This window comes from Stegodyphus dumicola, chromosome 9 (genome assembly GCF_044657685.1).
Source record: "Stegodyphus dumicola isolate Sdum_Otavi_A_Nest chromosome 9, ASM4465768v1".
Taxonomy (NCBI): domain Eukaryota; kingdom Metazoa; phylum Arthropoda; class Arachnida; order Araneae; family Eresidae; genus Stegodyphus; species Stegodyphus dumicola.
In genome coordinates this window covers 150,864,882-150,889,742 of record NC_140776.1, presented here as the reverse complement: position 1 = coordinate 150,889,742, position 24,861 = coordinate 150,864,882, and the positions used below count along the sequence as shown (strand labels likewise).

Below are 24,861 nucleotides of genomic sequence, written 5' to 3'. Positions count from 1 at the left end.
ATTTAAGTAAAGCAAGTAAGTGACACAAAATGAAACATAAAAAGAAAAACACACACACATCATAAAGCTAACTGTTAGTAAAACATAAAATGTCACTTATCTTCTTTCAAATATGTCCAACTATTACAAGTGAAAAATATTTAATGCTACTTGATACATTTTATAAAGTTGATTTTATTCTCAAACTCATTAATACTGATTTTGTTAATTAATGCATGCTTGATAATAATTCATCCTACTTACGGATCTATTTTATTTTTAGGATGGTATTACAAAAGTGAATTTCAGGCATAGATAATATTTTTAATTGAATTGACTCAGTTCCCATTTGCTCACAAGTCCTTAATTTTTTCATTAATGGTCCTTAAAAGTACTTAATTTCCCTGTGCAGAAATGTGTACGAAAGCTGTAATAGCAAAGACACCTCTATCATTCTTCTGCCATCAAAAACCACAGAACAGCTCATCATTCCACCTTTGATAATTCCATTTTGGATTTTTTTATATAGAGTAGATTACCTCAATTTATCCCTCTAGTGTGCCACTAGTACATGTGTTTATAATTTTTCTATTTACAACTGCTTTCCTTGCAGATAGTGTTTCTACTTGAAAAAAATATTTTTTTTTTTTTAAATTTATGTAAGTCTTTGAAAAAGAGTTAAATTAACACTTAAATCTTGAAAGACGGCATAGAGCTATTATTTGAAAATATATTAGTATCATCAGCACCTACTGATGCACATATAGTTTTACATCAACATATATAAATCATTACCCAAAATGCAAAACAGATTTTTACCTTACAAAAAATGAAAACATTTTATATTTTTAATTCTTTATTTACAAAGTTATTTTGTCAACAAATGAAAAACAAAATGCATAAATTAGTGAACAACTTTATTTTCTGGGATATGCATTTCTTTTTCCTCTGTAAGGTCTTCCATGCTGAAAAAATATATAATATATGTGAATAACAATTATAGTAAGAGTTAGTACAAGTTACTTAAATACATATTTGTTATGAAAAATTAAGTTAAAGAAAATCAAATAGAGAGTTCATATTAAAATTTCTTAATTATGTTTCAGTCAGCTTATTTTTTTAATATAAAAGAAAAAATAGATGCTACAGGAAAAAAAAAATGATGGCATAACAAATTTATATTAATTAGCATTTATTATAAAATGGGAAAACTGACATTAGTTATTTCTAATAAACAGTATAGCTCCAGCAAGATCTTCTTTGTTGGATGGCCATAGATCCGATTTGATAAACTTCAGAGCTGAGAAGAGTCTTTCCACACTAACTTGAGTAGGAGGAAGAGCTGTTACTGTTAGGGCTACTTCTTTTAGCTTTTCAGGATAGACTTTTATAAGTTCAAAAAGAGGTATCTTGCAAGCACAATCATATTTCTTCAAAGGCCATGTAGAAATCCTGTTTGTATTTTTTTCATTTTTATATCGAAAGGCTCTTCTTTATTTTCATTCGCTTTGCCTTAGCCTTTTCAATATTATCCAAAAGTATTTCTCAAAATCATAATTTATCACTGGAAGAGGATGATAGAGACTTAATTGCAATGTCTGCAGTTTGACTGTCCTGATTTGAATTCTCCAATTGTTCTGAGAATAATTTCATTCTTAATGAAAGTTCATAGATGGCTTTCTTTGCCTTTTTAATTTGTTTGTCATCCAAGAAAATTCAGTGTTTCAGATCTACATATATTGAATCCAGCAAGATCTCATTGTGTAGCAAACTAGTTTCTCTTTTCTTCATTGAAGAAATGATTCCTTCTGCAACAAACCCTCCATTTCAGAAAGAACAAACTTCACATTCTTCCATTCTCGCCTCCTGTCAATTCTTCAGATTGCAGCTTTTTTGTGGCTATATACGGTGTAGAAAGAAGAGTTTCCAATTCTGCAAGATCATTCCACAGTCTTTTTGCTAGTGAAACATTAGAAACATCTAAAAAAGTTCTTAATTCTAACAATCCCTTTATCATCAAATATGTACTTCCTTATCACATTGCTTGATCAATAATTGCTCCTTTTCCTGTTCGCTTCCTAAGAATGCATCAATTTTGGGAGTTGTTGCTGCTTACCTAAATTTACCAGTGAGATTTGTAACTAAATGAATCAGTTTAATCACCAATGGCAAATATCATATCCATGCTCCTCCCTTATATTTATTTACTAATATGTTGTCAATGAAATAGAAACTAACTATTTATTAATGTATATAGTCCATAAATAAAAATAATAACTCAGGGTTGTCATTAATTTTTTCAATTTATTTTAATTTCATTTCAAATTCAAACTGTGCAACAAAACCTGGAGTCGGAGTTTACATGTTTTTAGCGACTCCAGCTTAGACTCCTTTTACCCCAAAATCTGCTCCGGCTCCACAGCCCTGGCGATAGCGCTTGTTTTATTTTATGTCGAGAAATACCAAGCGGCGAAGCAACGCAAAAAGTAAGTAAAAAATTAATCTAGATTTACTGTTTAACTTTTTGATGTATCCCCAAAAATGTAGGATGAATCGAAAAGGTTCGAAATGTACTGGGTTTTCTTGACATAAAATATCAACAGCACGAACATGCTGCTTGGGACTCAAACATGCTGCTTGGGTTACGGATAAACTAGTGCAAAAGAATTAGAGATACATTTAATTTAAATACTTACTACAGCTTAAATTTCTCTCAAATAGAAAAATACATATTTTCAGATCTATATCCTTATACTAATTTCCATTTCTTGATATTATACAGTAATTAAAGATAAACAACTGCAAAGGAATTGGAGATACATTTCATTTGCATACTTATTGCAGCTTATATAAAAAAGAAATATTTAATATAGAAAAAAAATATTTAATGTTTTTATTTACCCACCAAATCAAGGTAAAATAAAATATCCTTGCTTGTAAAGTATAAACCCAAGTTATTTTAAACTTGTCTTTCATAGGCATTTAATGCATTTACTAACAGTCAAAATATAATTTAAAACTTCTTTCAGTTAATTAGTCACAAATAAATCTGTAATTATCTAGACACAGTTAAAACTCAGTTCAGCATTTCTGCAAGTTTCAATTTTTCACATCCTCATCATGAATTTTAATACAAACATTTACGACAATATTTCAAATCAGAATTCACCATTATGGCATAGGCAGTTCTTTGTTCGCAAATCATGGTACTGTTGACCATGAACTATTCTGCTCAAATATCAATGCAAGGACAAAATTCTGTACCAGACCATCACTTGTGATAAAAAGTGAATTTACTTTAACAACACAGGCCAGAAAGGGAAGTTTATGTGCACCCGGTGAGACCATCGGCAGCATTGCAAAGTGCAATTTGACTAACAAAAAAGATCATGCTTTCTATCTGTTGAGATTACCGTGCTATTATACACATAGAAAAAGGCTCGACAGTAAGGTTAGTCCACATCAACGCTGCTATGGAGAGAAAACGTCAAACTAAGTTCCAAGGCAAAATGGTAATGTTCCATCAAGATAATGCAAAAACACATGTGTCTACATTCACCAGCTAAACTCTATGGACTTAAATGGGATCTTTTGCTACACACATCATATAGCTCCGACACTGGACCTTTTTCACACCCGCAGCTACATTTCGTTATTGCTTAACTTCCATTCTGCACAGGACGTCCGAAATTGGGTTGATACGTTTTTGGACTTAGAGCCACCAAGTTTCTGGGTTGAAGGCTTTGAAAAAACTACCAAAATATTGGCAGAAAATCATAGATTTGGATGGTGATTACTAACCACACTAAAGGTACTGCTTTAATTTTTTTTTCTAACTTTATAAAGAATGATTTTTGACAGGAAACATTGGTTACAGCCAGATATACACTAAGGACTGGATTAATGCATTTTAAATAATGAATATATGTATAACATATTTAATACAGCTTGTACAGGTTTGATTTGAAGACTGTTTTTATTACATTAAAAAATGTAAATAATGTTGAGATAGGTCCTTAATGAAATTAATCTTTCATTCTCCCCTCATAAAGTAATAATTTAATTAATATATTTTGAATAATTATGTAAATCTTTTGTAAACCTTAAATAGATTTAATACAACACACACAGATTTCAAAGGCTAACATTAAAATAGTTAGTATGCAGACAAGTTGCTCACTTTCAATTTTCTGAATTTTTCAAGACTATATTGAATTAGTTATGAATATTAAGTATGAGCTACTGAATTATTTATGCATTTACTACAAAATACATCAAATAAGTACAACATGATAAAAATTTGATTTATCTCGTTCATTATAGATGGAAATAAAAAAATATAAATATGAAATATACATCTAAACTATTTAAAAATGCAAGTAAGATTTCTAAAAAAGAACTATCAAATTCAAAGAAAAGTTGTATATTTTGCAAAAGAAATTACAAAAAGTGCATCATTTACAATAAATATTTCTTTTATAGTGTTCTAAAGTGAAAAATAAGGAGATAAGAATTAAACTAGATTATGAAAAAACTAGCAATTAGCGAAGTTCAAAATTCAGACATCCAATAACTGAACCTCTTTTTTTTTTTTTTTTTTTTTAATTTATTTTTTCTTATAAAGTTTAGAAATGGAAAATACAATAGTCAAGAAAAAGCAGGTGTATTGTAAAAGACATTCCCCCCCCCCACAATTTACTGAGATTTTTACATGTTACTTTCAAACATCTGCTAGCTAAGGAACCACACCTTGACTAATGACAATACATTGAGTACCAATGTACAGACATTATCCCAAACCACAGTTTTGGCTCTTAGAATGGTTGTGGAGGAATAGGATTTTTCCAGACCTAACCAATAAGTGAAACTCCAAGACATATTTGTTTGGAATAGGATGTTTGTCACATAGGTTTTCTTTTGTTGGCATAACAGCAGAGAAATTGGATTCTGAGAAACTTACATTCAATAAATATTGTACTCTTCCTTAACTTTTATTTTGACTCCACTTATTTATTTAATGCATTTAACGCATATTTATTTTATTACAATTATTTTATCAAAATTGTATTTAGTTTTTTTTTATCAATTCCAATACCCCCAACACAACAAAAAATTCATTTGTTATGCTAAAAGTGATAACCATGATAACTGAATGAAAGAGACAGTGTGCCATTGATAGATCAAATGTTAATGGCTCAAGCTAAAATATTTCTCCAGGAAATGGATTTAAAAACTGAGTGCACATATTCTACAGGTTAGTAAAACCAATTTAAAAAAAATCATGGTATGCAGTTATAAACAACATTTTGGGCAAAATAGCTCCAGCTGATACTAAAACAACTCAACAATTTATACATAATTCATTAAACTCATATTAACACAGAAAAGCTGATAAAATGGTCTTTTCTAACAATATGTACCTTAAAATACTTTGCCGACCTTTGCAGAAAATCCCCAACTTGTATCAAAGATTCCAATGCAAGACTAACAATTTTGGCATGTGCAAAATTTTGCAGAAACACACAAATGTAAACTTTCCAGAATAGGAAAAAAAATACACAACCCCAGGCATTTTACAAAGTAGTGATTTTTTCTGTTATCTATCAATCAAGCAAAAGAGCTTGGATGACATAAACATAAATGAATCAATATATGGTTTGAAAATCACTTCATATCTGAAAATGGTTGATTTCTCCAGAGGGTACATAAATTGTCCTGCTTACATGGACAACTGTTTGGCTCATACTTCATTTCAAATTATAGTAAAAGATAATATAGTACTTACATAGTAGCCCATTGACAAAGAAACTGTTGCCAAACAACAAAAATTAATGCCAATTAGGAATAAGTGCATCATAATAAAACTCATTCATATATGCGCTTTCAATCGATGACATCTCAACGGATTCTCAGCCATGTTTTGTTTTTATGAACAAGGATATCAACAAACAGCTATTGTTGTACAGTCAAAAGTCGTTAATCCGGACTCGTCGGGACTTCGGCGATTCCGGATTATCGATTTTTCCGGATTATAGATCATCAGTTTAAATCTGGTAAGATGGCATGCAGAAATTACAAAATTAAAAATATGAAACCGTAATTTATGAAATAAAGAACAATAATGATCTAAAGGGTATCAAAATTTACAAAAAGAAAAAGCTTAATATTTATTTGTTTACTTTATTAAACATTTCTTTCAATGCAAGTTGCTTCGTTTCATGTGATAATACTTTCTCTTTAATTCTATTAAACAGACATAATTTCTTGTTTAATTACAAAGTTCCGCTGTTCAAGTCCTATAATTGCTGTATTGAGAATACCCACTAATTTGTCAATCGAAATGTTTTCGTTTTCAATAACCTCTGGGTCACTTTCTTCACTATCGGAAGCGAATTATAATGACGAGGAACTTGATTTAAATCATATCAAAGACGGAGTACATCGAAATGAAATACTACACTTAGTACGGAATTATAAACCAAATAAAATAAAAACATCTGCCCTGAAGATAAGGATAGTGCTGACAGATCAACTTCCAATCCGCGGCGTGAAATTGATAAACAGATTTTGGATTTCAAAACATACTTTCGCTTTGTAGATACAAATTACATATTAGTAAATATATATCGGAAATTCTATTTGACATAATCTTTCTAATCTATCATAATCTAATAATGACGTTTCTGCCCCCCCCCTCTGCCGCAGAGCAGCGTGAAATTGATAAACAGATTTCGGATTTCAAAACATACTTTCGCTTTGTAGTAAATATATATCGGAAATTCTATTTGACATAATCGAAAGTTCAAGCTTACTTTTATATTGCTCTAACAGTCTGCAAAAAATAATAAGCCGGATCCATTTCGAAGATTAAGGAACAACGCAATCTGCAACATTAACTGAATTAGATAACTTTAGCTTAGCGTATAACTCCGTTACACATTAAACGCGCATGCGCACAAACATATTCGCAGCCGTAAGGGTCTTACGCGCTCTCGTAAACGCCTGTGCGCATGCGCAGAAAGTTTGTAGCTTTGAGGTCCGGATTATAGATCATTCCGGATTATGGGTGTCCGAATTAATAACTTTTGACTGTATTTTTCATTTTTGAATTTTAAAAAAATAAAGATTAAAATTTGGGACCTGCTTTCTATGTAACAGCAAGTAGTAAAATTATTTTCAAAGTTATGGAATCCTGTCATTGATAAAAGTGTGTATTAATGTCAAGGACACTGCCAGCTGCATATAGTCAACAAAGTGGTTACAGATTAGAATAATTACATTTGGGAAGTTTGCCCTTATTCTAATAAGAGCTTCCTGTAAAATCGGAGAGTCTAACAAAACAGTAGAAACTGATTTCTGCAATTCAGGAAAAGGCCTGCAGAAATCAGCGAGTTAAACACTGCTTTTTTATTAAACAAACAGGCATCAATTACTTCAGAATTCCCAGAAATGACTGAAGCAACTTTGGAAAGAACTCTGCCAGCTTTCATGAACCAATTTGTACAGTCAATGAGATAATACATCCATATCAAGAATGGCTCTGTCTTATTGTCTTCATCAAATAACAGTTCCACTGTTCAATCAATTCATATCAGAGTGCTGCAAACACTGAAATGCATATATAAAATAGCATTTTCAAAATATATGCTAAAATTTCTAAACAGTAACAAGATCCTTTGAAATTTTTTAAAATACTTTAACATAAAGAGCATTGCAAAGTTATGAGAGGAAATACTCAAAAAATATTTTTTTTACAAAAATGCTTGGCATATTTATAGATAGCAACCATTTTTTGTTGTGGTGATATGATGATAGTGTAGAACAGGGATGGCCAAACTTCAGGACGATGGGAGCCGCATGCATGATAGGTTTAATGAGCAATCGAGAGTTGCAAGTTCAAATTTATATAATTTCAAAACTAATGAGATAGGCTTTGAATATAAAGAAACTTTTGAAATAGATTAATAAATATGTGATTAACATGATTACATATACAGTACAAAGTATGTAATCCGGACGTCCATTATTCAGAATGACCTATAATCCGGACCTCAAAGCCACAAACTTTTTTTTTTTTTTTTTTTGGTATGCTTTACGCATGCGCGTTTAATGTTTAAGCAATCACGCTTAGCACCAAAAAAATAAAAAAAAAAACGAAGCAACTTACATTGAAAGAAATGTTTAATAAAGTAAGCAAATAAATATTAAGCTTCTTTTTTTTTGTAAATTTTGATATCCTTTAGATCATAATTGCTCTTTATTTCATAAATTACGGTTTCATATTTTTAATTGTATAATTTCTGCATGCCATCTTACCAGATTTATATTGATGATCAATAATCCGGAATCGCCGAAGTCCCGACAAGTCCGGATTACGTACTTTGTACTGTAAATACATATAAATACATCTTATATCTACTGTTTTGTGTTAGAAAAATTTAAGTCATTACAAAATAAAAATGTGTAACTCTTTTGTACTCATGAACAGAGCTTTTTTCTTTAGGTACAGAACCTAAATATTTTCTTCTGATTTCCTTTATACCTCTCTGTTACTGTTGTTTTATTTAGTACTGAATAGGAAGCATATTCATTGGTCTACAGTTACATAAAAAAATGCTATTTGAGTAAATTATAATGACTCATGAATAGTCTTTTAGAAAGGAAAAATTAAATTATACACGTCAATGCACACTGCAGAGAAACTGTTATTCGTGAAAGAATATTTATTTAAAAATAAGCTATTAACTTGTTTAGGCTTTTGCTTAAAAAGTAATTTTGTTTCTCCACACAATTAACATAAGGACCAACATACTGAGATCATTTGAATCTTTGGATCCTAACCTAAGAAATCAAAAATTTTCCCCAAAAAACTTTGGAATAACTATTTTTACTGATGCTCAGTATAAAAAAAAAAAAAAAAAAAAAAAAAAAAAAAAAAGAAGAAGAAGAAGAAGAAGAAGAAAGAAAGAGACAGAGAAGATTGCAATTTTAGTGGTATTTGAATAATCAGTATCTCTCATGGCAGCCCTAACTTTTGCAATATTTCAACGTGGCATCCAACGGAATCTGCCAGAATGTTTTAGTAATGAGTACACTGCGAATCCCTGAAAATTCTTGAAATGTCCCGATAATTTTGGACATAGATAATGAAGTTCAGGTGCATCATTGAAAATTTTCAAAACTATCTCTAGAATCGACCTGATAATTCTGGACACAGATAACAAAGTTCATACATATCATTGAAAATTCTTGAAGCTATCTCCTGAACTGTCCTGATAATTTTGGACATAGATAACGAAGTTCATGTGCGTAATTGAAAATTCTTGAAACTACCACTAGAACTGTTACGATAATTCTGGACATGTATAACCTATTGCTAATATCGGGCTACATAAATGCTTTGTCGAGCACATATTCCATCCGTTTACTAGCTGAACTCTTCAACCTAGCTGTTTAATTTTGAGTTGTTTTTCAGATACACGGTAAATCAAAACTAATGTTATAGAAAGAAAACATACCTCTCACTACTATAATGAATTTATTTTGCGAATGCAGATATAACATGAACTCGCAACTCTTCGCATTTCTATGGATATACACAGATGTTTGATGTAGAAGCCTTTTGTAATACGGCAGACATCTGCACAAAAGTTTAATTCCTAAGCTTTTGCCAAATAAGTAACGCTTCCACCATTATCTAGCGGCTGGGCCCATATAGGTGGGCGAATGATTTACTGTCTTGTTTCGAATTTCTAAATAAATAACTCAGGTACAATTCACATGTGCAACATTTCATTGGGTTACTTTACCAGTGTACAGAAAATAAATCTTTCATGAAGTTTGAAATGGAGTCTGTAGGCAAAGGATATTTTAGAAAATAAAAGATCAGACTTTAAAAATACACATTTACAGGAGAAAACTTTCCCATTATTGCCTTAAATTTGTATTGATCAAACAGTGGATCATTGTACAACTTTTCTTTTGGCTACTCAGCTTTCATGAAGGGTGTGTGTCAAACATACATGATGAGCAAAAATTAGAATGACAAAAAATAACAAATTAAAAGACGTGTAATGCTGGCAGCACAGCCAGAGCAACCAGTGTAGTTCTAGAGCATCAGTACTAAGGAGTGAAAATTTTAAATATGATGGGCAGCAAAATGCCTCTTACTTAGTACGAGGTAGAAAGGAAGAAGGTCATCATACAAGAAATCGAAAAATACAAAAAAATATCACAAGCTAAAGAAATTTCACCAATATCAATATGCCAATTTTGAAGAAAAGAAAGTTAGGAGAAGAGAGACATTTGTGTTCTGTTGATCCCTCATTACTTGATACAACATTACTGATATGAAGATTTCAGTATTGATTGATCCTAGTTGGCCTCCAGAAGGGTGTCAGCCATAAACAGTAGTTCTTTTTTCCCATTTCAACAGATGTTCATTCTTTCAAGTAGCTGAAAATGAACCACAATTCAGTCACAAATGTGATTATACAGGCTTCAAACTCATCTTTTTCACAAGGAAAGAAGAAAAAAAAAAAAAAGCAACAACAGATGATTTACATCCTTGTTTATAAAAACAAAATATGGCTATCAAGAATCAATCGGGGTTAAATCAAATGAAAGCAAAGATGTTAGAAGTGTGTTAAGACAATCACCCTTACCTGTAATTGTTGCTAATCATGCTCCTTGAGATAGTTTCATGGTCGACAGAATAATAAGTAAATTACAAAGTGTCTAATAAAACAAATAAATATTGAGCTTTTTTGTAACTTTTGATTTTGTTAAGGTCATAAACATTCTATTATTTCATGCACAAGTAATTTCACATTTTTAGTTTTATAACTTCTATGTGTCATCTTGCTAGACTGAAGCTGATAATCTAAAATCCGGAATCGCTAAAGTCCTGACAATGCCGGACCTCAGACTTTGTACTGTATACTAACATAGCTATGCATTATGATGCATATCACACATTGTCATGATTTTTAAATTATAATATTAATTTCTGAAAGACAATTACCCTTCTAAACAGAAGAGGCAGCAATAAATAAATTATTAAGAGATGTAGATAAGAGCCATTGGATGATGAAATTATATCAGATGCAAGATATGCAAAACAAGAATGCGAACTTTTTATTTGCTTTTTTCTTAGAGGAACAATTTTTGCTTAGTATTGTTTTTTTCTTTGTGAATGTTTTACTGTTACAATATTTTTTTACTGTTAAAGAGGATTGATATATACATTTTTCTTTTTATTATTTTACTGATTACCTGAAAAGAAGTTCCTATTTCCCAATTTAAAAAAAAAAGTTTCTAGGTGAACGAAAACTTCCAAGATGTAAAACTGGGTTACTAATAAGAAAGTATTAAATTGCTAAATATATACATACCATTGCATTTCTATCTCTAGGTTCCTTCCAGAAGTTTCGCCTTTCCCCATGATAATATTCTCGCCTAGAATTATCCACATCATTTCTTATTTGATTGTTAGCCATATGCTGGGGCCGAGAAACAGAATTGTGTCCATTTTCCCATCTGTGATAACTGTTACTAAACTGAGAATTCACTGGAAGAGGATCAACCGACTGGGCAGAATAACCACTTGTTGAAGGACGATCACTAAGTATAATATGAGAAGGGGCATCTCCAAGTAAACCAACTGAATGCTTTCCTTTTAAATCATTAAATGAAGTACTTCCATGTAGATTATGTGAAAGATTACTGCCATGTAATGACTGCTGCATTTGGTTACTGGCAAGCTGTAAAGCAGCATTCTGATAAATATTTGTATTAGAAGGATAATTATAAGGCTGACTGTACAGTGGTATACATGTTTCCCCACTACTGTTCAATGATCGATCTAATTCAATTCTTTGTAAAACACCTGGCTGGTTCCACGAGTTCTGAAATATATGCTCTGGATTCAGCCATGGTTCTATATCAGTTGCAGATCGATTTTGCTGATGTTCTTGTTTATCCGATCGAGCTTTCCTTCCATGAATATGTGATCCACGAGTCCATGATTTTTTTTGGTTATGCCTGCGTCGTCTTGATGATGCCATATGTTTATTTTGAGTGTACATTTTTTTCCCATTTACCTTGGCTTTTACTTTCTTTCTTTCTTTATAAAAACCAGGAAACAGTTTTGCAGTATATTTATCAGCAGGCCATTCATCACCTGCTGTATCACGTTTTAAAGAAGAAAGTTGATATACACTTTCACCACGTTTTCGGAATTTATCCGGAACTTTAACAATAACTAATTTGCAAGGATTTGGACCTGAACTAGTTATACGAGGTAGATTACCATCCTCAGGTATTTTCATTCTTCAGATACCTAAAAAAAAAAAAATTAAGAAATTAAAGAAACATTCTAGAAGATTATTCTTTTCTCTTGTTTAAATAATGAACTTTATATTATGGTCCATCAATTAACAAAAAGTATTACATGTGAAAATACAATATTACATGATATAAAAGTGTCTTTTATTTTCCTTCCCTGAATAAAGGATTATGTTTAAAAATACTAGAATTTAAACCATATTCTCTTAATATTAAATATCTAATAGCTATTGCAGATATGACGATCAGGAAAAGATTACTTTCAAACTTAGACTGTTATCACACACGCTGTTTGTTGCTGGAACATGACATCGAAAGAAATAGCCCTCAGAACTGCCGTTCCGCGAAACGGGCTACCATCTTTACTTGGTAAACAGACTTGAAAGACAAACAGGAATCAGCTATCGCTCAGATTGGTGAAAGAGATGTTTGCTTTCGGATTCAGTGTATATAAAAAATTTTGTAATTATTTTAATACTCTTGGCTCAATACCTTGGCAAAATGACATGTGCTTATTACATTATTTGTTACTTTTAAATTATATATTTTTTACTCCAATTCTTGTAATGATCTGTTGTATATATTTTTGTAAATACGTTTAACATCGTACATTCAGTGGTTTGTCATTATTTCTCATTTTATTATTGTAAACAATATTTTTTATATCCATTATATTTAACAACTTTTATGTACACAATATAATGTCATTTACTGATATATGTTTTGTGACAAGTGAAAAATACTTATTTCATCCCTAAAATGTTGAATATTTTGTAAAGGCTACTTGTTCAGTTTCTTTGTTTAAATTCCCAAGTAAATTACAAATGTAAACATTGTGTGTTAAGTGGGTGGATTTTGATGACTAGCCTAATGCACAAAATTCACTTCAATTATTTTTCAACTGTGTATTCCATACCCATGATAATGTGCAAAGAACTGATGACTACACTTCCTGCCAATTACATAATCATTATATGAATTAGAAGTAATTTCAAATATATATCTAATAAATCATATATTTACATACACATAGAGAGGGAGAGAGATGCAATGGTTTAGAAGTTGTTGATGTATGTTTATTAGTATTAATGTAATGAATAAGATTTATTTTAATGAATGCATATACAAATGTTTTCCATCCTTCATAATAATTCATTATTCTATAAATTTCCAATGTTTCAATATGTAGCATTTATAATAAAAATATAGTTCTTAATATGTTTATAATCTGAAAGGCATTTCATTAAGAGCATACAAATGTAATGTGTACCCTCATTATTACATAATCTATGTTTTAATAAATGTACAATCGCTGATTACACTATTTCAATGTAAAAGTAATAAATTAGCAGAAAACATATACAAAAATATTTTAAAAAATTGGTAAAAGCTCAGAATAAGCTGCATAAAAAAGTTGAGAAGGCGACGTTCATGTGAGTGGAACTAAGCTTGTGACGTCACAATGTATTCTCGCATTTACGCTACTTGTACTTTCTATTTTTGCCTAAAAATAAGAATAATGAATTGTTTATTATTGTAAATTAACATAAAATTCTTTACTTTAAATTTACATTTTTAACAATTAAGCTTAGGCATTATTTTATATTAATATAATAAATTGTTTATATTTAAAATTACCATGATACAGTAAGCGAATTCTACCAATTATTAAAATGGTAAACAACGACATAGTCTCTTATACTTGTATTTCATACAGTTTCAGTAATTTCAAAGAATTTTAAGCTTTAGCATTCATACAAATAAAAAATGGGCTAATCTTTGGAATATGGTAAAAGGTAGTTTGGCGACATTTTGGTAAGGTATAAAGGTTAGCTAGGACTTTAGCAGTGTACATGGATAAAGTCAAGAGTGTGCGCAATGCCATTTTTGTGCAATTCTGGGATTTTTTTTAAGTGAAAATAGGTCGACGTGTACGTGGATACCGTGTATGTACAATTCTTAAAAACGCGGCAAGCAGTTTGCGATTCTGCACTTTATCCCAATTTCGCATCTAATCTTCGTCATGATTAAGCACTTCTGTTCTATAAAAGTTCTAGCATAAGCGTAATTCGGCTAGCAGATTGTTGGAAAAAAAATGTTGAGTAAAAAAAGATAGAAAAAAACATGCCTTTACTTTGTGAAAACAAAATGCGTCCAAACAAAAACTAGCAGGTTGCTGTAGCAGGGTTGGTCGCCAAAATTGTGCCAAAAAATCGCCAAGTTATAATAATCCAAAGATTAACCAAAAAATTATTTCTTCAAATTTAAATTCATGTTGTGGAACATTTTATCGTTTTGACGAATTACCTTATTGTTACATAACAACATAATACTTTTCTTACCAGTAAGCACACAATCTTTATTATTTTCTAAAAATTTTAAATTTTGCATTAATAAAAAAAGAAAAATATTTTTTATTGCATATGAACATCATACAAAGCTTTCATATCAGTTTCTTAAATTTCTAAATCACATATTCTCTGTAGGCATACTAAAATTTTGCATATTAATAAAAAAAAAAATCTAATTTCTCACAATGAAAGAAATTAAGATAGGAAAATAAATACTACAAATTCGGAACACTAAACAATGCTTCACACACATATGATCAAACACATAATATTTTATTGCACAAACTTGCATTGTGTAATTACAATAGGTAAAAGCTACTTATAGGGTCAAAGTTTACAGTTTTGTGGGTAGAGTAGACTTTAAGGTACCCCTTGTATTATGGCGAAATTGTTGTTTTATTTATCACCAAGTTGTTGTTTCATTTATGGTAGCCTGAGTAGTTGAATGTTATGGAAACCCTATTGTGACGTAATCGGGTGCATGATTCTGGGAAATTTTGAATCATGCGATGTTTTGTAAGCGTTTTTATGGTGTGTGTTGGTTTGATTCTTTAGATGGTAGAATGGCTGGCTAATCTTTGGAATATGGTAACAGGTAGTTTGGCGACATTTTGGTAAGGCGATAAAGGTTACTAGCTAGGACTTTAGCAGTGTACATGGATAAAGTCAAGAGTGTGCGCAATGCTGTTTTTGTGCAATTCTGGGATGTTTTTTTAACTGAAAATAGGTTGACGTGTACATGATACCGTGTATGTGCAATTCTTAAAAACGCGGCAAGCAGTTTGCTATTCTGCATTTTCTCCCAATTTCGCACCTAATCTTCGTCATGATTAAGCACTTTTGTTCCATAAAAGCTCTAGCATAAGTGTAATTCGGCTAGCAGATTGTTGGAAAAAATGTTGAGTAATAAAAAAAAAACATGCTTTTACTTCGTGAAAACAAAATGGCGTCCAAACAAAAACTAGCAAGCTACTGTAGTAGGGTTGGTCGCCAAATTTTCGCCAAAAATCACCAAGTTACCATAATCTAAAGATTAACCGAATGTAGTAAGATTAATTTGAAGTTTCTGTACGATTTGGAGCGAAAGGGGAAAAGAGCTTGTGTGTAAATGAAGGTTTACTTAGTAGCCATTCTAAGTGTTCTGTATGTAGGATGGATATGCGTTTAGTCGAACGTAAAAACCGTTTAGATGGATTTGAATGGGTCTGTAGGAAGAAAGGTTCAGATGGTCACTATGCGAAGCATTCCATCAGAAAGAGTACCTGGTTTGAAAAAAAGTCATTTGAGTATGATTGATATTTTGATTTTTACGTGGCTCCGGGTGTACGAAGTGAACTCTAAAATCATAGTAAGTGAATATTTGCTTTTGGTAGTGCTTAAATGTATAATATGTTTTTCCTTTTTTATGTTATTTTATTGTTTGTTTTAAAATGTATTTTATTGAGATTATGTATTTTTTGTTTGCCTATATTGCAGAATTTGGTGCTCCTTTGACTTTGTAAGTGAAAATATATCCATCTGTACATGGACAAAGTAAAGAGAGTGCGCAATGCAAGTTTGTGCAATTCTGGGATTTTTTTTAAGTGAAAATAGGTCGATGTGTACATGGATAAAGTTAAAAGAGTAGGCAATGCCATTGTGCAATTCGAGGATTTTTTTTTTTCAAGTGAAAATAAGTTGATGTGTACATGGATACCGAGTTTGAGCAATTGTTTGTCTTGTTAATTTGGCTTTGTGTAGCGGCAATTTTTGGCACAAAAATTGTGGCTTCGCAAGCCAAAATAACGAGTCAAAGAACTGCACAAAATCGATATCCATGTACCGCCAAAAATCGCCAAGGGGTACCCTAAACTATAATTTTACCCATCTTTGATATGATTTAAATCAAACTCCTCGTCATTATAAATATCACGAATACAAATCAAATAGTTTTCTGGTTGCAATTTTCTAATTTCGACTATGCGTAATGTATGCTTTACGCATGCGCGTGTTGAAAGAAATGTTTAATAAAGTAAACAAATAAATATTAAGCTTTTTTATTTTGTAAATTTTGATACCCTTTAGATCATAATTGCTCTTTATTTCATAAATTACGCTTTCATATTTTTAATTTTATATTTTCTGCATACCATCTTACCAGATTAAAAAAATCGATAATCCGAAATCGCCAAAGTCCCGACGAGTCCAGATTAAAGACTTTTGACTGTATATGTACACATAAAATAACTACATAAATTGCAACAGAAAATTTAAAAAAAAAAAAAAGTTTTATGATTATTAATCAGCATGAAATTGTTAAAAATCCCTACGGAATTCAAAACGTGTTAAAACAGTTGAAATTCAATAAAATTTAAATTAGTTAAAATATGGAAACTATTTGCATGTAGGATTATTGTACTGATATGGTTTCTGTAAAATGCTATACAGCATAATGTAGAACAAAATGCTTATATAATATTAATAATAACCAGTTAAAGTATGTAGACCTTGGTTAAAACATGAAATTTATTTGGCACATGCTGCAAAACAGATAGTATTAGTCTTCAAATTCTTCTATCCAGCAATCTTTGTCATAAAAATCACTATTTAAACAGCCAAATCACCCATTACCATATTCCAAAGATCAGCTGTAATTACGAGTCAAATCTTTTGAAGACACCGTGAATATCTGTGTATATAAATACTTCGATGAAATTAACTGACCATGAGCAAGAACAGTATTTTATCAGGATACTCAATATGCATTTATGGCTTCATATTCATCAGATTTAATTGTACATAACTTTCTCCCTCTCAAAAGGATAGTTTTAAATGATTAAGATATACCACACAGTTAATAGTATTTGAAAACATGAACAATAATCAAAATATTTTTCATATTTTAACAGGTAAAATACAGGATATTAATTACAGACAAATCAAAGAAATCTGAAAGTAAAATTTTTATATGATATAACATCGCTGCCATATTTTATGTATTTGTTATGGGGTTATCTTGTACTTTATTTGCATTTCCAGAACATTTACTAGACACCATATATTTCGGTGTATAATGTGCAGCTATAATTTCAAAGTACATATTTTAATTTTTAGGTATATTCACCATATAATGTACACCCTTTTTTATGAAGAAACATGAAAGATACATATGGGATGCCCTTCGTTTTGAAAATATTCATTTGAAGAGTTTTAACAGGCTTTCGAACAGTGTTCTACTAAACTGATAAGTGATAAAGGTAACAATAAAAAGAGCATTTGAAAAGTTTCCAGAAGTATGTTATGACCTACGAGAGCAAAAACTGTTTACTATCAAATATTGGAAATATCGACAAAACTCCACTAATATTTGATACGACTGGAAATAAAACAATTGACGAAAAGAACGAAAATGGCTCGAATAAAAAAACAACAGGTCATGAAAAGTCTCACCTCGCTGCAGTGTTTTGTTACATAGCAGACGGTATAAAATTAAAACCCGTGGTTGTTTTTAAAAGAAAGACTATGCCGAAATGTAATTCTTGAAATCGTGTTTTCATTTATGTTCAAGATAAAGGATAGAGGGATTGAAACGGTGTGAAACTGTAGATAGAAATCTTTGGCAAAAGTGTCTTTTTGCCTTTAAGAATCCAGAAATTCTTTTAGTTTGGGATGTGTTTAGAACTTATCTAAAGGATAATATGAAGAAATTATTGAAAGAATGTAATATGTAGACATGGCAATTATTACAGGCGAATTAATGCCATTAATTTAGCCTTTAGATGCATGTATCTATAAATCATTCAAACAAAATTTAAAAGACATCAGTATACTTGAATGTTGGTAGGCTAAAAAGTATTTAGGTACAACTCTGATATACGCCCTAATTTCACCAAATGTGGCGATATGTGTTCTGCGCTGGTTTTTGGCGCGATTGCGTGTTGTATGGCAACCCCGTTGAAGTTGAAAAGTCTTTCGCTGGAGTTCGTTGGTTCCCATCATGCTTTGTGTCTGAGAAGCTAGGGGGGAAAGATTTAATGGTGAAAGTTGTTGAATTGAAGTTCGGCATAAGGAAATATCGTCGTGGTCATCCTGTTGAGGGGCAATGGGTATTTGGAGGTGTGGAAAGAAGGTATGAGAGATTATTTTTAGTGGTTGTGCGTGATAGAAGTAGGGATTTGTGATTATTTGTTATTTTATTTATTTGTGAACCATAGTATGAATTTTCTGGATAGTGCGTCTGGCTGTCATATAAATACGATACTAGTGATTACGTGGTGGCATGTTAAAGGCAGTATGAAATTGGTATATCTGTTGTTCGAAAAAGCATTAATCGTAAGTGCATTTTATTTTGTTCTTGTTCTTATTTTGTAGAATGTAATGTTCATTGTTTTTTTAGCATGAATTTCTGTCGTTATTGTTGTTTTTTTTGAATTGTTTGAAATTTATTTTAGTTATTTTGTTGATTAGTGAGTACCGTCTGAATAGTGCAATTCGTAGATGTTTTTTAAAGTTGAAACAGAACGCTGTGTACATGGTATTCTTTGAAATTTATTGTTGTTATGTTAATTTATTAAAGTGAGGTGCGCGTAGTTCGTAAATTCGTTTGTTGCCTATGTTGTGCAATTCGTAGATGTTTTTTTAAGTTGAAACAGGATGCTGTGTACATGGTATTCTTTGAAATTTATTGTTATGTTAATTTATTAAAGCGAGGTGTGCGTAGTTCGTAAATTCGTTCGTTGCATAGATTGTGCCATTCGTAGATGTTTTTTTAAAATAAAACATATCGCTGTGTACATGGACTCTTGTAAAATAATTTTGGTTAGAAACTTCACGGTTTTGCTATCTAAATTTTTTGCTTTTGTTTCGGATTTTTAGCTTAAATTGTGCATTCAAAACGTGGTTTTTGCATTCGCGAAAACTGTGTTTTTGGAGACATTTTAGGCTTAAAGTTCGAAATGTAGACAAAAAATTTAGATAGCAATATGGCAGCATGGAGTTTCTCGGCAAGAAATTTGGCGCCTTGAGGGTGCATATCAGAGTAGTTCCAGTATTTACAAATGGATCCCGTGGGTACATAATAAATGTATGGATTGAATTTAAACCTGACATAATACAAAAGTAATTTAAAAATGTAGTACAGTACAAAGTCCATAATCCGGACTCGTCGGGGCTTCGGCGATTCCAGATTAGGGGTTTTTCTGGATTATAGATCATCAATTTAAATCTGGTAAGATGGCATGCGGAAATTATAAAATTAAAGATATGAAACCGTAATTTATGAAATAAAGAACAATTGTGATCTAAAGGGTATCAAAATTTACAAAAAAAAAAAAAGCTTAATATTTATTTGTTTACTTTATTAAACATTTCTTTCAATGTAAGTTGTTTAAGTTGCTTCATTTCATGTGCTAATACTTTCTCTTTAATTCTATAAACAGACATAATTGCTTGTTCAGTTACAAAGTTCCGCTGTTCAAGTTCTGTAATTGCTGTGCCTATAATTGTTGACTAACTTGTCAATCGAAATTTTTTCGTTTTCACTAGCCTGTCACTTTCTTCATGCCTTTATCCCTTTTTTGCAGCAATTCCACTTTTTGTTTGCTGGACAAGCCATGCTTTCGAGACATGAAAAACGCATTGAATTTATCAATCGGCCCAGTAGAACAGGAGACATACAAGTGGCCCCCCTTTTTTTGCGCAGTGTACTTTGTTAACTCCAGTGTACATTTTCCTTCTCTTGTTGAAGATGAATTTTCTTTTTGATGATCATCCATTACATGCATATGCCATAACGAATCTTTTAAGTTTCATGGTTATCTTATATTGCAAACCATTCTTCTAAATCCAAAGTTTTACATCATAATTTTTTGGGTGTTGTTTGATTTTTCATAGGATTATTTTCCAACTTCTTGCCATTTGGTTGGAAGTGATTCAGAATAAGTACATTTCCAATGGTTTCCTGCAACTTCCATTGTTGTTGAATGCTCTACATGAAGGATCTTCTATTTCAGATACTTTTACCATCTTTAAATAATGAATAAATAATTTTCTAACATAATCAGTGATTAATTTCCAGCACTTAGCAATGTTCACTTCAGGTATAAAACTGTTAATACATTTTACCAAAGAAGTAACAATTTCCAAATGAAGATGATAAATCCTGTGATGCATTTTCTTTTCAGACAAAAAAAAAAAAAAAAAAAAAACTGTGACAAGAAACATAATATCTAAAAACAAAACATCTGAACTTTCAAGTGCCCAATTATTATGTGAGTTACTGATTAAAAACTTGTTTGAATAAATTATTTTATTATAAGAAATATATTGATGATATTCATTTTGCAATAAGCTAAGCTTAAAATAGATTTAAAAAAAAAACATATTGTTTTAAAAAATTTGTTTCAATATATTGAACAAGATCAATGCAAATAAATTTTTAAAATACCAGTGTCCAAAAACAAATGTGATCCATTGCACCCTCTGCCCCCCCCGAAAAAAACGAGTTTTAACACAAATACATCAAGGCAGCTTACATCAGTTTCCATAAATATATTAAAACTCTCTTGACATCGAACCACTTCTTATTACTAATTTGTTTGTTATTTGTCATTAACAATAAAATGTCGAACACTGCTAAAAGGTTTTTATAATGTTTACATTAAACTTAACTACTTATACAATAATCTAACAAATCACGACCATTTCTAAAATACAATAATTATCCCAGCACCTAAACCACCACTAATTTTAGTTCTGGAAACTGAATTTGTTTTAGGGGACACAAACAAGAAATATATTTTTGAAGCAATTCTACAAAAATGTAGTGAGGTAAGTATATATAATGGGCTGAGATGGTACTTCATCTTTTACAAGTGTGGGCACCATATTGTGAAATTCAAATATTAGCACAGAAAATACTTAGACACAAAGCTATACGTAAAAAATGACACAAGAAAATACAATTATTACCTAACTCCTTTAGAAGTATAAAAGAACATTCCAAATTTCCGTGTGCATAACAAAACACAAACTCACTATTGCCAAAGAAAGTCTATTTTCTATACACAATACATGTTCTTCTTCTTCTTGAAGCTTGGCTACCCTTTGGCGCCTTATGATCCTACTCAAATATAATGTTGTTTGCATGTTAAACGACAAGGACGCATTCTTTCCATTTAAGGGGGGGGGAACATCGGTCTGAAAAACAAACCCTTACACTAATAATACTTATGAATCCTTTAGGATGTATTTAATGACAAATTTGCCTAGGAAATAATATCTCCAAGGTTTCTTATTACAATGATTTAAAAGATCAACTAAGAGGTCAATACTGCTAATTTTCATCTTCTTGAGCATAATGTTTTTAGCACTATCGTACTTTATGTAGTGAATAATTGCATGTTCTGTACTGTCGATCATATAACATGAGTCACAAAATGGCGAATTCTTTCTACGATACCTATACAGTAGTTGGTTCGTGTTCAACAATTGCAATCTTATTTTACTAATTACTACTTCCATTTTCCTCTCGATTAAGCCTTTACTCCTCTCACTAGCTGAATTAGCGGCCGGTATAAGAAGTCCGCCAGCAGTCGACTTGCTCTTCGATTCTCGATGAAACTACACGCATCGTCTGAAGAAAAATCCCCCGAGTTATTCATATTTCTTCTTTTCGAAACTTTCGTTGAACGAACGTTTCGTTTCGTTTCGTTGTTCGTCCGCTCTTTCGTTGAACGCTATACCCTTATGGCCAGGAACCCAGATGACAGTGAAGTGATGGAAAGCCTTTATTCGCTCGAAGAAGCTTAAGAATGAGAGAGTTGGGTCTCCTATGAACACTGCTCATGTCGCTAACTACTGACTTGCTATTCGTAAGGATAGCAACTTTTTCGTTAGGATTCAGTTTCTCAAGAAGCTTATAAAAGGCCCAAGCCTCAGCTGAGAAGATGGAGCTTCTGCTGTCTATGCACTGGCTGACTATCACCGCGGTACGATCTACCGCCGCAATACCAACTCCTGTATTAGACTTGAAAGCGTCTGTAGCGTAAATCTGAAATCCTTGATTCACATAATCATTAATAATGCAGAGGGAAAATTGCTGTATCTCCACATCTGAGAGATTTTTGTTCTGGAACTCATTTATTTTGAAACAACACTTTACTTCTTGAGAAAAATCTTGCTCATTGTTAAAAGTAATACACTTGCTAGATCAAGATTGCTTAGTTTGTCTTTAATGCACTGGCTAATGGGCTTACGTATCTTACCCCACCTGTACTTGAAACTTTGCAAACAGGCAATAGGAGAGGCTGCTGACAGAGCAATATTCTTTATTAAGAACTTCTCGGTTCTTTATAAGAACTTATTAATTCTTTATTAAGAACAGCGATGCATCTTCTCGTATCTAAGGTGAAAACAACTGCCTCAACATATAACAACGGAAGAGGGGTGAAAGGCGCCCCAATAGCCAATTTAAGGCGTGATTATAAACAATTTCAAGCTTTTTCTTATTTTGTTGAGAGGTAGACATGAGGAGACAGCTGCCATATTCTATTCTTCCTCTTATTGTAGCGTTTGCAATATTAATAAGATCCACTTTTCTGGCACTCCACCTGGGGCTCGCGATGAATTTAAATACATTCAGCATTCTTTCCAGCTTTGGTACAATTTTATTTACATGGACGTTCCAACTCAGTTCACTATCAAACTACATTCCTAAAATTTTAATGTGATCTTCCGTAGGGATGCTGACACCATCAAGCTTCAGAAGATTCTCTTCACTACTCTTTGTCCCACCGAAAATGATCGATTTACTTTTCTCTGGGAAAATGCATAAGTTCCACTCTTTAGCCCATCTATGCGCTTTAAACAGCGCACGCTGCAAGTTACTGACTACCCTGGAGAACGAGACATCTGCACTGTAGAGGAATATGTCGTTCGCATACGCGTAGCAGTCAACATCAGCCGGGATAATTTCATAGATATCGTGCATGAAAATTGTGAAGAAAATTGGAAACAAAATGCAGTCCTGGGGGACACCACTGGTAAGCTCATAGCTTCATGAAAGGACCCTTCTCCCCTTTACTCTGATTGTTCTCTGGTTCAAGAAACCAGCAATCCAGAGGATACTATTCCGTTTGACACCGAATTGCATGATTTTATAGAGCAGACCATAATGCCAAACTGAATCAAACACAGATTTGAGATCAAGGGCTACCAGCTGAACAATCTTTCTTTGCTTCTTATGGTGCAGGATGCTACTGAACAATTTATTAAGTAGGACCAGACAACTTCTATTCGGAATAGAGAGCCGTGATGCATATCTGAGAACCTTTGCTGAATCCTTGGAAGTAGTCTATTGAGAACCATCGTTTCCTTCACTTTGGCTAGAATTTGGGTTAAAGAAATTCTGTAACTGGAAACCAGCGCATTGTCGCCTCCAGGTTTTAAAAAAAGGAATAACAATAGCTTCTTTTCAATTCTCAGGGATCAGACCCGAATTCCATGAGTTATTGCAGGCCTCAAGGAGCGCTTGCTTGCAGTCATTAGCTAAAACTGTAATAGCATATCTTGCGAGGTCATCTTGCCCCGGAGCAGAGTTTCTGAGACTCCTGATAGCTTTATCGAGTTCTTTACCTGAGAAGGTATTATTAATACGGCTACTCTCTTCGCCACTAAAATCCAGGGGAATGAGTTTTTGAATAGTGAATCTTGAATAATACTTAGCAAACACTACGCTCTGCTCTTTCGCTGACCAGGTGTGGCCGTTCTGATACTTTAAGATGTTGTTCGAGAACTGAATCTGACTTTTTTTATTTTGAATATTTTTAACTATCTTAAATAAGTTGCCATCCTTTCTGGTATGACTATAAATTTTTTCCCAATACAGCCTTCTCTTGACTTTAATGACTCTCTTAAGGTAAGCGTTCTATTTCTTATAAAAGATCCAGTAACCTCTTGAAAGATGAGCTTTAGCGAGTCTAAGGCATTTCCTTTTCTGGCCTAGAATGAAGTTACATTCTGTGTCCCACCACGGATTGTTTTTGCGTTGAATCACAATTTTTGTGAGGTTGTCTTTTTCATGGCGCTCAAGATGAGGTTGATATTATCCAGGTTTCTTTCTCCTGGGTGCAAAGCCCTGATCCTGTTATTGTTTTATGTAGCGAACTTCTTCCAGTCAAAGTGAGCAATTATTCTTTGATTGCCAGCA

The 24,861-nt window shown here is 32.0% G+C and overlaps 1 protein-coding gene across 1 annotated transcript; it reads right to left on the bottom strand.

The window, feature by feature from the left end:
- Positions 1-817: 817 nt before the first annotated feature.
- On the bottom strand, positions 818-21,778 carry LOC118182031 (uncharacterized). The gene is made up of 3 exons (XM_035351299.2): positions 21,624-21,778; positions 11,373-12,319; positions 818-944 (listed from the first exon to the last, which is right to left on the bottom strand). The coding sequence occupies exons 2-3, from the start codon at positions 12,306-12,308 to the stop codon at positions 897-899; spliced, it is 984 nt and encodes a 327-aa protein (XP_035207190.1). The 5' UTR covers positions 12,309-12,319; positions 21,624-21,778; the 3' UTR covers positions 818-896.
- Between the last annotated feature and the right edge of the window lie 3,083 nt (positions 21,779-24,861).